General features: G+C 40.2%; 1 protein-coding gene across 1 annotated transcript; it reads right to left on the reverse strand.

The window, feature by feature from the left end:
* Window positions 1-920: 920 nt before the first annotated feature.
* LOC139340796 (sorting nexin-4-like) lies at window positions 921-9,835 on the reverse strand. The gene is made up of 14 exons (XM_070976790.1): window positions 9,710-9,835; window positions 8,778-8,902; window positions 8,105-8,246; window positions 7,713-7,862; window positions 7,077-7,124; window positions 6,836-6,891; window positions 6,510-6,582; window positions 5,969-6,030; window positions 5,614-5,679; window positions 5,422-5,511; window positions 4,346-4,445; window positions 3,931-4,076; window positions 2,868-2,982; window positions 921-2,686 (listed from the first exon to the last, which is right to left on the reverse strand). The coding sequence occupies exons 1-14, from the start codon at window positions 9,806-9,808 to the stop codon at window positions 2,639-2,641; spliced, it is 1,320 nt and encodes a 439-aa protein (XP_070832891.1). The 5' UTR covers window positions 9,809-9,835; the 3' UTR covers window positions 921-2,638.
* Between the last annotated feature and the right edge of the window lie 4,098 nt (window positions 9,836-13,933).

Genomic DNA, 13,933 nt, shown 5'->3' on the forward strand with positions numbered 1-13,933 from the left:
TGGCCCCACTTTGGGAAGCTTTGAACTACACCTTTAACCAATCTTTCCATATGAAGCGCTCAAACATGTACAAATATTCAAAAGCCATTGCTGACAGTTCTGGATAACTGCATTGAAACTGCATTGAAACCACCACAGGTAGTTCCTGTTCTTCAATTTTATTACATACACGACTGCTTTTTCTTTCTTACTGTACATGAAAAATGGAAAATGGTGAAGAGAGGGGTGCATCTATTAAATCCTTTAATACCAGAAAGAACCAACTTTCAAGAATTTTTAACAGCCTCATGTTTTTTATGGCTGAAACCTTAGTGAACGTCATGCATCAGAGGATCTTTTATTTCCAATAACACCTTAAAATCACCTTTTATTATATCACAAGAAGGCATGTAGGTTAGGAAAAATTATGGATAACAGTCAATGCACGCATCCACTATGGAAGTTACTTGATTTTATTACTGTTTCAGTAAACTACAAAATAACTTGTGTGATTTGACTGTTCATGCAGGAAGTGATGACACAGGCATTAATACAACGCCATCACACAACACAGATTTTCATACAGCATCAATAAGGATGTCATGGAAAACATAGACAAATTTTGCATAAGGGTTAGGCTGTGTGTTACTCTGAAGCAGATGAATCACCAGCCTGACCTTTCCAATGAGCTCATTAAAAGAGCATTTCTTTCATATTTTTGGCTCCAAAGACAAGCAAAATGACTTTTCATGTACGCAATTTAGCATACATGAAAAGTATGAGTATGAAAAGTGTTGTACAAACACCCTGAAACTTCAAACACCCTGTTCAGTGATCTGTAAACAGGCAGTGAGGGCAGCAGTGTCACAAATCGTCCTGCTTTTCAGCATCATCTCTGACTCCTCTGTGCATCATTTGTCATAAAAATGCAATGAAAATAGTTTAAAAAAAGAAACATGTTTATTAGTGTCTTAGCACAATGATTACATAAACATAAAAACAATTTCTCATTTAACACATTTATTATAAAAACATACATAAAGCCTCAATTTGGGATTATTCCAGTAAACGGATTGTTTATTATAAGAAGGCAGGGTTCGCTGATGGGACTTTTTTTTTTTTTTTACATGTCACACTCATTTTGCACACATTGTCCCTCCTCAGAAGGATATCATAAAGGAAGCAATAGTAGCAAATGGATTGTGTATGTACAGAATATGTAGTGAGACAGATTTTGAGGATTCAACGTACCTGTAGCTAAAAGTTTCCTTTATTTGGTCAGTATCTTTCAGAAACATTGACCTGAGGCACTCTTGGAACTCAGGTTGATCATTTAGTGCAGTGACTCATTATCAGAAGAAGTGGTGAGGCACATCGACAGTGGGCAGAGAGGTACAAGACCAATGTTCATATTAAGGCTATAAAGCTTGAAAGCAAAGACAAGCTCCGATTATTGGTCTGTGCTGCTTTTAACAGCACTTATGGTTGCACTTGGTAGATCAGGTAGTTTGTGTGGGCGCCATGTTTCAGTCGTCCCAAAAGCCTCCATTAAGGAATTCAAGAAACAAAGGCTCCACTGTAACCAAAACTGCAAGGCCTTCGTGACTATCATACTCATGGCTCTTTGCTTTCGGCACAAAATAAAAAAAAAAAAAATCAGTATGAATGACCAAAATTACCGCAAGCTTGTCTACCCCTCTCGTGTGCTCCCCACACGTGGTCATAAGCACTTTGGTCAGCTGATCGATGACAGCATAAAGACTGACTTCAGCATGAAATATGAAAAACATAATAAAAAAAAAAAAGCAGGAAGGAAATGTGAGTGTGCTGGCTTCCTAAAGAGAGGTCCATGTTCCCTTTGTCTTACAGTGTGATAATCTCATTAACTAGAATTTAAGCTGATTGAATAGATTCAAGCTAATTCGTGTCAACAATTCCAATTCTGCTTCCCCAACTTCTGCCCTTTTATTTAGATGCTCTTGCAGAGATCATTTCAAAAAAGAGTGAAATAGGCCAAATAAGCTCAACGCTGGTCACTTTTGATCCATTTCAAATATTACCATCAGGCAACTAATTGGAATTATGATGTGAAACCCCTACATGGAAGCAGAATCCCTTAAAGTAAAGCATGGAAAAGCTCAAAACATAGTTTGTTTAAATTTTCCTGAAGCGAGTGAAGTGAAATGTGCATCCCCTCATGAGATAATTCAAGAGAAGTGTAACAACTGAAGTACACTGTGCAGCTCTTCGCACCGCGCGACTTTCATGCATTGTAAGTGCAGGACTTTCCTCTTGGACATGCTGTCAGCTGCGCAGCAATCGAGGAGAAAGCATTGAAAATCTGGATTATCAGAACAGAGCGGTTAAGACACTTGGATTTGAAAGGCATGGATCCACTAAACGACTCTCGCTTGGAGAATTTTTCTATGTAAGTGTGTGTGTGCACATGCGTATGAGAGAGACAGAGAGAGAGAGAGAGAAGGAGACAGAATCGGTCTAAGTAGCTTTGATTCAGCGGAGCAAAGTGAAGGCAGTATTTGGACTCCCATGGCCAGCTCCATAGAACTGCAGTTCAAAGATCAGCTGATGGTCTCGCTCTGAGCAATCTGACTGACTATGGTTTTGGTGTGGGAGAGACAGCAATCGGCTGAAAAGTGGCTCACATTTTGTTGAAACACTCCTTGGCGTTGGACCACACCTGGATTCCCTGAGACAGCGAAGGAGTGACAGAGAACGAGAGCAATTTTGAGAGGAAAGACAGCGAAAACGATTCTTTTTAGCTAAACTGGAATTTCTGAAAAATCAACATAACACCTGCAGTCGTTAAGTAGGTAAGTACACAAGAACAAACGTGGAGAAGAGAGAAAAAACAACACAGATCTCCATACCTTCTTGCACATGCTGATCTGCATAATGGCATAGCTGATTAGTGCTTCACGCAAATCTTTGTCCTTCTGCTCCTTAAAATGTTCGATGTCTTCCCAGGCTGCTTGCACAAACTCTCTGAAGACACAAGCACAAAGAGAGACAAATGTCATTTTGTGTGCAAAATAATAGGTATGGGGGGGTGGCAAACAGTGGGGGGGGGGGGGGGGGGGGCACAGTTTCCCTTTTGGAGGCTGCTTTGGCGTGGTGGTAAGGCCCATTCTACCAGCTGCCATCACCAATTCTGTTCTCAAAAACACTTAAATGTCGACGTAGACTTGCACAAGAATATTTATCAGTTGCTTTTTAAAATCCACGTGAAGCACTCTTCACATTGGCATTAATGAGACCTGCTGCACAGTGCTTATTTAAAAAGAGAAAAGGTCACTTTTAAGCTGGTTCACCTGTTGCTTCTGTAATTTCCTTCTTCTGAAACGGTGAAGAACACCAGTAGCAAATGCCAGGAACTGAGCAGTCATTAAAATGATGACTGGTGCGCTGCCTGCATGCCAATTTTATCACACGAGCACACGAGGCCAAACTGCCTCCCATGTTACCATATGACCAGTTGCTAACAAGCAATGTAGCTTGATGGCTATTTTCTAAATGGAGTCTGGTGCAGCGATCAGCTCCACATGAAATGTACCGGGGTTGGTGGAGGAAAAAGAATCAAACAGTGAGCTAAGTGGTTTGCTCTTCATTATGTATGTGCTAGCTTCTGCTTCTCTTTATTGAAACATGTGATTTTTGTATTCAAACCAACTGAAGAAACTACTGATGTCTTTTTAATCATACAGAGTGATTTGGACTTTTTTGATTCTGGGCTAACTGACCAATGACTCAAACTTTAAGAGAGTTGCTCCATTTACCACTTCGTGCAGGTATCTGTTCTCCTGTTATTGATGAACCTGTCTCAACAGCTGCAACAGCTCCTTTGTTCCAAAGCTTTGGTAATACATTTTAATCATTCTACACTGAAACCATCATTATTCAAATGAGGGACTGATTGACTGGTGTCGAGCTTACAGGCACTCCGTGTTCTTCTCCTTGAGCGCTTCCTCTCCCTCCTGGATGCTCTGCTCCAAAGCTGCCAACTTGCTCTCCCTCTGCTCCTGGCTCTCCTGGCCGAACAGTTTACTGGTCATCCCCTTCAGAGAGAAGATGCGCACCGTCTGCACGCACATTCACACACAGACACATGCAAAATTAAGCCAAATTAACTGATGTTTTTATCAAAAAAAACATCAGACCGCAAAACGTTTTTAAAACCACTCTTAAATCTTTTAATTAATTTATAAGGTTTGACAATTTTCACAACTGACTTGAAACAGTGAGTGTGTGTGTGTGTGTGTGTGTGTGTGTGTAGGACTTGGGTATTTGCCCAGGATGTGTAGGAGAAAGTGAGAGACGATGAGCCAGCGTGTGAGTGCTAGTGTGTTACCCCGGTGGCCAGCTCTTCTTTCTGTTGCTTCTTGTGGCTGAGGTCCAGAGCTGCCATCTCCAACTCATACTGGATCAGCTCGTGTTTCCTACACACCGACCTTAATTCACACAGACACACACACAGATATAAAATAGCAATTGATTGCAATTTAAACCCAAAAATGCAGAGTACTCCTGTTACATTGCTGCATCCTGACACGAAAATTACAACACTCAGAAATCACAATTCCATCACCGCTTATAATAAAGCAAGATGGGACTGATGTCCATCCAATCAAGGAGCCCTGACATCAGTGCCTGCTGACAACTGGTCTGTATTCTACGCTCTGCTGAAAGACAATGGTTTACATATGCAAAGCAGCATTTGCATTAGCGCTGCTGCATGTTTTGTTTAGAATGAAGATGTAGAACATTGGCAAACACACAGCTCTCTGTAAACACGCACATTACCTTTGCCTTTGACATCAACATTGACCACTGCCCTGAACCAGGAGGAGGCATAGATGGTGAGGTATACAAATTTCTGATGCAATAACAATTGTCATCATCAATTAATTTATAGTTTGATCTATACGACAGTAAAAAATGTCAACCGCAACAACACACAGCACAAGGCGACATCATCGAATGTCTTGTTTTGCGTGAAGATTTTGTGTGAATTCTCACATTTGAGAACCTGGAACTGTCAAATGTTTGGTATTTCTGCTTTGAATAAATTACTTAAATGAGAAATCAATGATAAAAACAGTTCACGATTCATTTTTCAGCTGATTATTCAACTAATCGTTACAGCTCTGGATAAATTAAGGATAATCTCCTTCTGAGCTTGATGTAATTTGAGTCCAGCCTTCGAGATCGGAGTCAGCCACATAACAATCAATCAGAAAATACCACAGCAGGATTAATATACCATAACGATACAACATATTAATTTGAGTACCGTCAATCTATTCTGATGATCTCTCAATCCTGATAAGAGCATTAATCAAATTCCCTAATACTGCATGACAGTTTTGTTTGACCTGATATACATAAGTCTATCTCTGTTTAAAACACACGCCAACACCTGCTTACCTGACAGCGTCGGTGTAGAAAAGGTACTCTTTCAGCTGGTCTGCATAGTGCTCTTCCTCCTCCAAAATGTCATCTATTGATGCAGCGTATCTGTGCACATAAACACAAGGTCGCATTCATAAGCGCACCAGTGCAAAAGAAAGTGTGAGAATGCGTCTAAGGCAGTAGTTTAATCTTTAATGTGCTCCTCACGTGTCCATGTGGTGGCCTGCACTCTGAAGTCCATCTCCCATCTCTTTTTCGATAGCACTCCACTCACTGGAGACAACAATTCAGACGTTCAAATCAAAATGACAAAAAAAAAAAAAAAACATGGCGCTTTGTGTGCAACCATTTGCTCATTAATGTGCTAAGCATTATTCTTTTTGTATTTACAAAACTCTAAGTCTAAGTGTAGATCAAAAGTAGCTAGCTACAGTGCACCAAATGTCTTTTAATTTTAACTTAGAGCTTGTTAATGCTTTATTTTGCAAATCTAGTGTCCTCTTCAGGTCAAAACTATGATTTCATTAATACGGAAATGAACAGCTGAACGGGTGTTTCTCACCTGAAGACTCTGCCGTAGTTACCATGGACCTTGTAAACCCCGTACAGCCTGTCTGCTACTTTCTAGAGAAAAGACAATTCAGACAGTCATTATGAACACACGGTTCCCCTCCAGATGATTCTCCATCTAAAACACTTATATTCTTAAGGCTTGCAACTGTTGACATTGGCACTGACAGTCATCACGCCTTACTGTCTGAAGCTGCTTTTAACTCACAGCTATGTGTAGACAGAAAATTAAATCCAGAACAATACTGGTTATAAAAAAACGTAGGCAGTGCTTACAGCGCAGGAGCTCACGCATGCTGACTGTGCACTACTCTCCCAAGACTAAATTGCAGAGAGTACAAGTAACTGATGGAAGAAGTAAAACTTCCAGGAGGCTAAATACCGAGACAATTTTGTCAGGAGTTGACAGACTAAATGTCAGTGAAATATGGATGAGCATGTTACACAACACAGTCTGCAAAAAACCACTGGGCAGACCCAGACGGACACTTATATATAGCCATGAATGTGTGTGTGCACATGCCAAAACTCACCGCTCGCACCCTGAGTAACTGAGAGATGACAGTGTTCAGTTCATCGCTGTAGTGTTTCAGTGCAGTGAATCGCCTGGAGAGCAGAACAAAGTCATTAGAACTTAAACAGTGTTTAGCTGAATCTACATAGTGGTGTTTCAATTTGCGTCGTCCTGGAGAAACTCTAATTACCATACCTCTCACCTCCTGTTTTGCCACTAGATGACTGAAACCATTCAGTAATCTCACCTCCTGCTTTGTATAAATCCTAGCAAAATGTTGCATTTGCGAACTAATACAAAGTAAAATGAGCATTTTGGAAAAAGCCACCCTAAAGTAACACCTACTTGTCAGGGTTCTTGACTCTAAACATGGCACTCAGAGACTTTAGTCTGGAGTCAACCTGGCAGGGAACAGAATTACACACACGCCAACAGGTTTTTAATTTGCATACAGGAGAATCTATGAGGCAGACGTTAATGAACAACAAAATTCACAGTCAAGCAAATCAGGAAGAGGAAGTTCACGGATGTTTGCAAAACAGAGGCACCATCCCACTGAAATGTGAAGTATGAACTAACTGTTTACCTTGTCTTGGAATCCTGTGTCCAAAACCTCCTCCCTCCATCCCTTCTCCTGAGGACCAATGATTGACAGATGACAGAAATATGACAGACAGGATTATCAACCACAGAGAGTAAAAATGAGGCTTTCCAGCCGACAACAACACACCACAAGAGGCTGCGCTGGACTGAGCATGTTGGTACAGGCTACGGGGAGACGATGAAAAACAAATGTGGAAGTTTAGTTTAAAAGGTAGATGAAATGACAAGACTTTTGCTACTCTGTATTCTACCTGGGATGGGTACATGTAATGGCTCTGTGGTAAAAAAAAAAGAAGAAAGTCCCTCTCATTCATATCAATGAGATCACCACGTTGGTACAGCAGGGTGTCATTGCAGAGGGCTGTGACAAAAAACCGGTTCTTCCTCTATTTTTTCCACTGCAATGTGATATTCCTTCTGACTCCAACTGCCTTTTCACATTTCTTCTCCTCTGTCTGTGTCCTCCCACCAGCACAGCCTCTTGCATTGTTTTGCCAAAGCGCCATCAAAGCGCTGTCAGCGCGTAATCCGTGTTAGACTCTGAGTGTGGGCATGTTGGCATATATCTATGGCAGAGGACTTCAATGGGACATTATGTAGAACAAGCTGGGTTGCTGACCTCTGTCAGAAACAGGAAAAAGATTTTGTCATTGGAGAGGACAGGATGTGATGCAACGCGCAGCAAGAAGTTTTCCAGGCCGACTCTCCGTCGCTCGACAAAGTCCGGGTCGAGGTTGTCTGCTGACAGCTTGTGCCACACAAACTCTGCCTACAAGAGGCACAACACAAGGAGTTAGAAAAGTGAGTACCACCTACAAAGACAAAGGTGTACATCATCTACTAAACAAACAAAAAAAAAGACTAAAAAAATGTCATTAATCAAGTACAAATTAAGACGTTCTATCACAAAAAGTCTGTTCCTCAATCACAGGGTTTAGTTAAACCCAGCAAATTAATTACATGTAATGAGTCTATTCTTAATATTTCCCCTTCCACCTGTGTGTCACTCACCCTTTTCTCTGGCAGTGGAGGGATGATGATGTAGGGGAAGGCGACCATGAGGTATGTTCTGAGGAGTTCAAACTCACTGTAGCGTCTCCACAAAGTGTCGGGTGTGGCAGGCATGCCTCCCTCTGGGACAGTTTCAGCTGGCCTGCAGACAGAAGAATGGGAATAAAAGAAATTTTCAGATGTTATCATAGCAGCGGTGAGACATTCAAGGTGTTCTTCTTGTTCAAAGCAACTTGAGACAGAATGAGCAACATATCACACCCAACTCCAACTTTGCAAATGACCCTTTCTGAGTAGGGGAGGGGAAAATAATCTCATCACAGGTTAAATATGCAATCCTAATAAGTGTGCAAATCTTTAATCAACCCTGACAATATCTGAGCTCAGTGTACTGTTAATGGACTTGACATTATGGACAAACTCTATCTCACAAATATATGACAACTGCAAATATCCGTTGGTCAAGGTTCAAAATATTGTCAAGAAAAGCGGCTGACGTCTTGTTTAGTGATGAGTAATCAAAATCCTAAATTTCGCATAAGAAAGTAAATATGTCCTGTGTGGTTTTAATACTGAATGTAAGTGTGAGGGGCCCCACCTCACTGCTCTTTTATTTGCACCAACATTAAGTTATTTGCATGAGGCGTGACTGATGCTCCAGTTTCTGACCTACCGTGTTTCTATGAGGTAGACTGTGTAGGTTTCCTGCATGTTAACCGTGTTCTTCCCTGTTCTCTTCTCTGCCTCCGCCACACTTATCTCCATTTTCCTCAGCAAGGCTGTCCCTCTCTCCACCATCTGCACCGCCAAGAAAAAATAAGGTGTGAGGACAAGAAAAGAGACAAAACATATGAGACAAATGTAAGAGGGGTATCAGAAGGACACAAAATGACATCAGGTGACAGGGCGGTGCAGATACAAGTACAAAAACAACAATAATAAAGAAACATTTCCCCTCTGGTGGACAATAAGTGTGTATTATATCCAAGTCTATGCCAAGAAGACAGACAATAAGCATGAAACCAGACGAACATTGAAGGACAGGTAGACAGATAGCTTTGCTGTAACACCAAACCTTTACACAGGTTCATAACAGGAGGGTGCAGGTCACAAGACTAGACAGTACGAGCACCAACAAAGTATTACAAAATCGTTGCCTAAGTATAAAGAAGCTGTCTAATCTCACTACAGACCACGGTTAGTAAGACTGGACTAGCGGGGTAGAGAGAGGACTTTAAACCAAACTTTAGGCTTAGCGTTCAGACTTGCTAGCTTGTAAGCTAACGTCAGGAGCAAAGTTTACGAAGTGAGCTAGCTTCGGACCACTGTTAGCAAAAGCGACTTTAGCTAACTTTGCAACTTTAACGACATGTTGTCGTGCAGAAAACTTCATTAACACTATAAAACAGGTTAACAGTCTAAAAAACAGACCGCAACTTTTTGAAAAGATGAGTGGAAAAGTCCCCGCTGCCTCATATGACACTTCCTCCACCTAACTAGCTAACATAACATTAACGTTGGGCCTGATTGGGAAAGTTTTCACAAGTGAAAGCAGGCTTGTAAACTCCAGAAATGTTTGTCGTAGAGAATAACAAAAAGTACGACCGTGTTTATAATGTTGTTCTCGGATTCCGCTGAAGTGATATCGGTGTTACCGATCACAGCTACTTCTTCGCTACTCCCAGAGTCTGCCATCATCATCATCTGGCTGCTGCAGAGGAGCTGCTGTTGTCAGCTGAGCTGGCAGAGCGTTTCCTCTGCTTTGCGCATGCGCATTGCAGATTGGTCAACGCTCATTAGATCATAAATGACTGGACGAATAAAAATGTATAATAAAATAATAAATAAGAAAATGATATTTAAAAAAAAGGAAGAAGTGCTGCTCTCAAGAAGAGTAAATGCAATGCAATATAATTGCAAATATTTGAAATGAAATACAATAATATAATTACATTATAATTGAATTGTGTAAAATACAACAGTGCAGTTAAAAGGTAACATGAACTGAGTGCAAATAATGAAACATTACTTCTAAAATTGCAAGTGACCATATAAACAAAATTGTAATACCCCTGTGCAGGTATGACAGAATGCATGGGATAAGCAACATGGTGGTGGGTCAAACTGGAGCGCATTTGAAGCTATTCAAACGATGGCTTCTGAAAGTTTCCATGTAGCTGTGCTGAATTGGTGAACCCATTACCCTCTATCTTTTGCAACCTTCTTTGATGCCTTCCTTTGGCAAGGCTGACATCTGCTGGTGGGAGCTTGGTTTGGAATGTGTTTATTTCCATTGCGTCCCCAGAGCCCATGCTTTCATTCATATTGTTTGATTCCTTATTCTTGGCAACTTTGGGAAAAAATAATGAGCCTTGAATATTCGGAAAATGCCTGCTGCCAATTGATTCAGTTTGCAGAATCTGAAGTCGAAGTGTTTTCTCCACTTAAGAGCATCAAGTTTTTACAGCAGGAGACAGTGTGATACCCTGCATAAACATTTATCCTAGATTGATGCTTGAATACACTCGTAGATACCCTGTTAAATGAAGACCATATGGGTTTTATCATTAAAAAAGTGTTTGACTTTACACCATGAATTAAAGACATAACACAAATTCAAAATTGCATGACCGTTTATCAATGGAAACAAAATTCAGGAAAAGGTGCCATAAGTGATGAACTTCCTCACTGATATCATTGGTCCCTCTCTCATTGGTTGTAGATGGTTGTGGGCCCAGATGTGAATGAGAGGGATGCGGTATGCCTCAGGCTAGTAAACAGCACAGAAACACGGCCTTTTAGTTCCTGTGGTCACGCTGTTGTGCAGCGTTTAATGTTTAAAGAGAAGGGTGGAGCAGCATTTAGTAAGGAAGCATTTTATATAGATGCCACTGGGCATGGAGTAGAGTGTCGGAGTGTTGTGGGATGCAGGGTGGATAAGAAAAAGAAAGGCCAAAAACACAGCACACAAGGGGAGAGAAGGTTAAATGTGAGATGAATTAGCCTAATGATTCATTATAAAACGATCAATGAGTCAGATGAAGCAGGTATGGATGGATGAATGGACTGATGGTGGGATGCGGTTTCGGGCTGCAGCGTGTCAGGAAACCCAAAGCCTGCGCTGTGACCAGCCGTAGTCACAGCAACAGCATAGTTACCATTCTTTCCTGCCACAGACCTCAGACCAGCCACCACCACTTCCTGTCCGCACACACGGGCACATAGACACACACACAAATGCACACACACACACACCTCTAACCCTATTTGGCTGACTGTAATTGGCCATTTGACAACTTTTTTAGAACTCTCTGACAAACGTTCTTGAACACTGAGCTACTATAATGCAGCCTGCAGTGTGTGTGTGTGTGTGTGTGTGTGTGTGTGTGTGTGTGTGTGTGTGTGTGTGTGTGTGTGTGTGTGTGTGTGTGTGTGTGTCTTCCTGTCTTGTCTATATTTGGAAGTTCTGACCTGAAGCTGCTGAGTGACAACATTTCAAATGGGTAAGTGTACATTATGTACTGAGTCATGATATCTAATGTATAAGTCCTGTAAAAAAACCAAACAAATAATAATGATTGTTGCTAATAATACTGATCAACTGGATATTACATACAAAAAGACCATTTAAAAAATCGCAAATAAACTGGTGTTACAAAAGATATTCAAACATGTGACTGTCCTTTTAATGCATGTTTTCTCAAGCCTGTTGTCTCAAAAAATATTTCACTTCACTATTTATTTGATTATTATGTGTTTTTTTTTGTTTGTTTGTTTTTAATTAATCATTTATTTCCTTTATTGTTAGTTGGCAAAAGTGATTACCCTGTGTGTGGAAGTTTGACAGCCGAACAGCAGAGGGTAGCAAACATCAAAAAATGTTGAACACTCTCAAGGGCATCAGTTTGAAAATCAGAATCAGTCTGCACAGCGCTATATGAATATGAATGGGTATAAGAGGTCTCTTTCACAGCAGACATTTTGACTCATTATAGCAAGAAAAACACACGTGTTACTATAATAGAATGGAGTCAACCATAAATAATAACATTAACGATGTCTCTCTCTATAAAAGTGCTTCCAGAAGCCTCGACAGTGCGACGCTAAGCCAGCATTTACAGTACCAGGAGCATGAAACTGAGGCAGCTGCATGGAATTCAGCCATTATTAATTAACATTTCCATCTGTGACATGTCAAATGTCTTCCATGAGAAAGGCTTTCTGCTATTGTATGTTATTATTTATTATTATATGCTTGACAAGATCCAGCAATGAGGTCCATTCTAATATTAAATATGCTGTTAATGTTAACATGAATGTTTAAAATGATTATTAATGCATAAAGTTAACACTTCTGAGTATATGTGGGTTTAGTGTACAACCACGATTCCCAAAAAGTTGGGGCGCTGTGCAAAAAGTAGGTAAAACAGAATTAAGTCATTTGCATACAAACTGTGTTTGCGAACATCTGTTTTACAAAATGTTCTTGAGTCCATGTAGTAAAATACTTTATGCAATCATGTGTTCACAAAGTGGTGAACCTCGCTCCATCCTTGCTTGTGAACAACTGAACCTTTCCAGGATGCCCCTTTCACACTCAATCATGATACTATCACCTATTACCAATTAACCTGTTTTAGTAAATATAACTAACAATATACAAATGAACGTACTGTAATTTGCGTGTGTGACTTAACTCAACATCAGTTTTACAGTTTAATACTTGAAAAAGAGCACAAAACTTTTTTTTTTCTTTGAAGTTGAGTCTCATTGCTGCTGATTAACACCTTTCTGTCTTGTCATGTCTTCAGGGCTAGTTTTCAGGGGCAAACTAGAAGACTTTATTCATACCTTCTCCTTGCAACCAACTAACCTGCCGTGTAACTTTTTTTTTTTTCTTTTTCCTTTTTTTTCTTCAGGTTGAAATTTTTTTTTACATTTTTAAAATCACCATCATTGCATTAGCTACATTCAAATATGCAATTTTTTAAATCAAATATCCGATCGCACAGTACGTTTCCGAAAGTTGAACTTTGTATGCGTGTTTATGTGTGTATGTGTGTGCATGCTGTGTACAAGGCTGGTCACGAAGGTCATAAAGAGGAAGTCCTTGCGGTCAGTAGAAAGGAACACATGTTTTGCTTCATGTCATAGTCTCCGTCCTTCATTTTCCTCTCATTCATCCATCTATTCTTGCCTTTGACATTGGTGGAAAACTCATGCAGTGTGTCCAGTGGGCCTGTATTTGTGTGGGTGAGCCTGTACAGTATACACATGTGTATGTAATAAAGTGAAGCCTCATTGGTACTGTGTGATATTGTTTATTTTTACTTATGATGGGAATCATCCAATTTACCACAGAGAGTATGTACATTTGAATTTGTATCTTTTAAAAAATGACAAATAACCTCTATTTGAACAGTTCTACGTGTTTTTATAATATAAGCAACCTGATTACGTTTGAGAATTTTAACTTAATGTTGCACAAACTGACCTCATTCTAACCTCCACTAGCACCCACATCAATGAACACATTAGATATTTCTACCCTCATAGCAGCTTTACAAGTTTGTGAAATGTGAATTGGAAGACTCAGTCAACAACAGTGCATGACAGAGCAGATCACATATCCTTTTAATTTTTAGAAGCTTTCCTTCTGTTGAAATACTGAATATGAATTTTCCTCACTTATGTCTCCTCGTTCCCGTTTCCCCACACATTTTAAAATTTCGGTTTCCTGTCCGCCATCCATCACCGGGGTGTTGACAAATTAAGACATGCAAGTCTCATTGAATGCTTCTCTGCATGACTGATGCTGCTTTCCAACAA

This window comes from Chaetodon trifascialis, chromosome 12 (assembly GCF_039877785.1).
Source record: "Chaetodon trifascialis isolate fChaTrf1 chromosome 12, fChaTrf1.hap1, whole genome shotgun sequence".
NCBI classification, from domain to species: Eukaryota; Metazoa; Chordata; class Actinopteri; order Chaetodontiformes; family Chaetodontidae; genus Chaetodon; species Chaetodon trifascialis.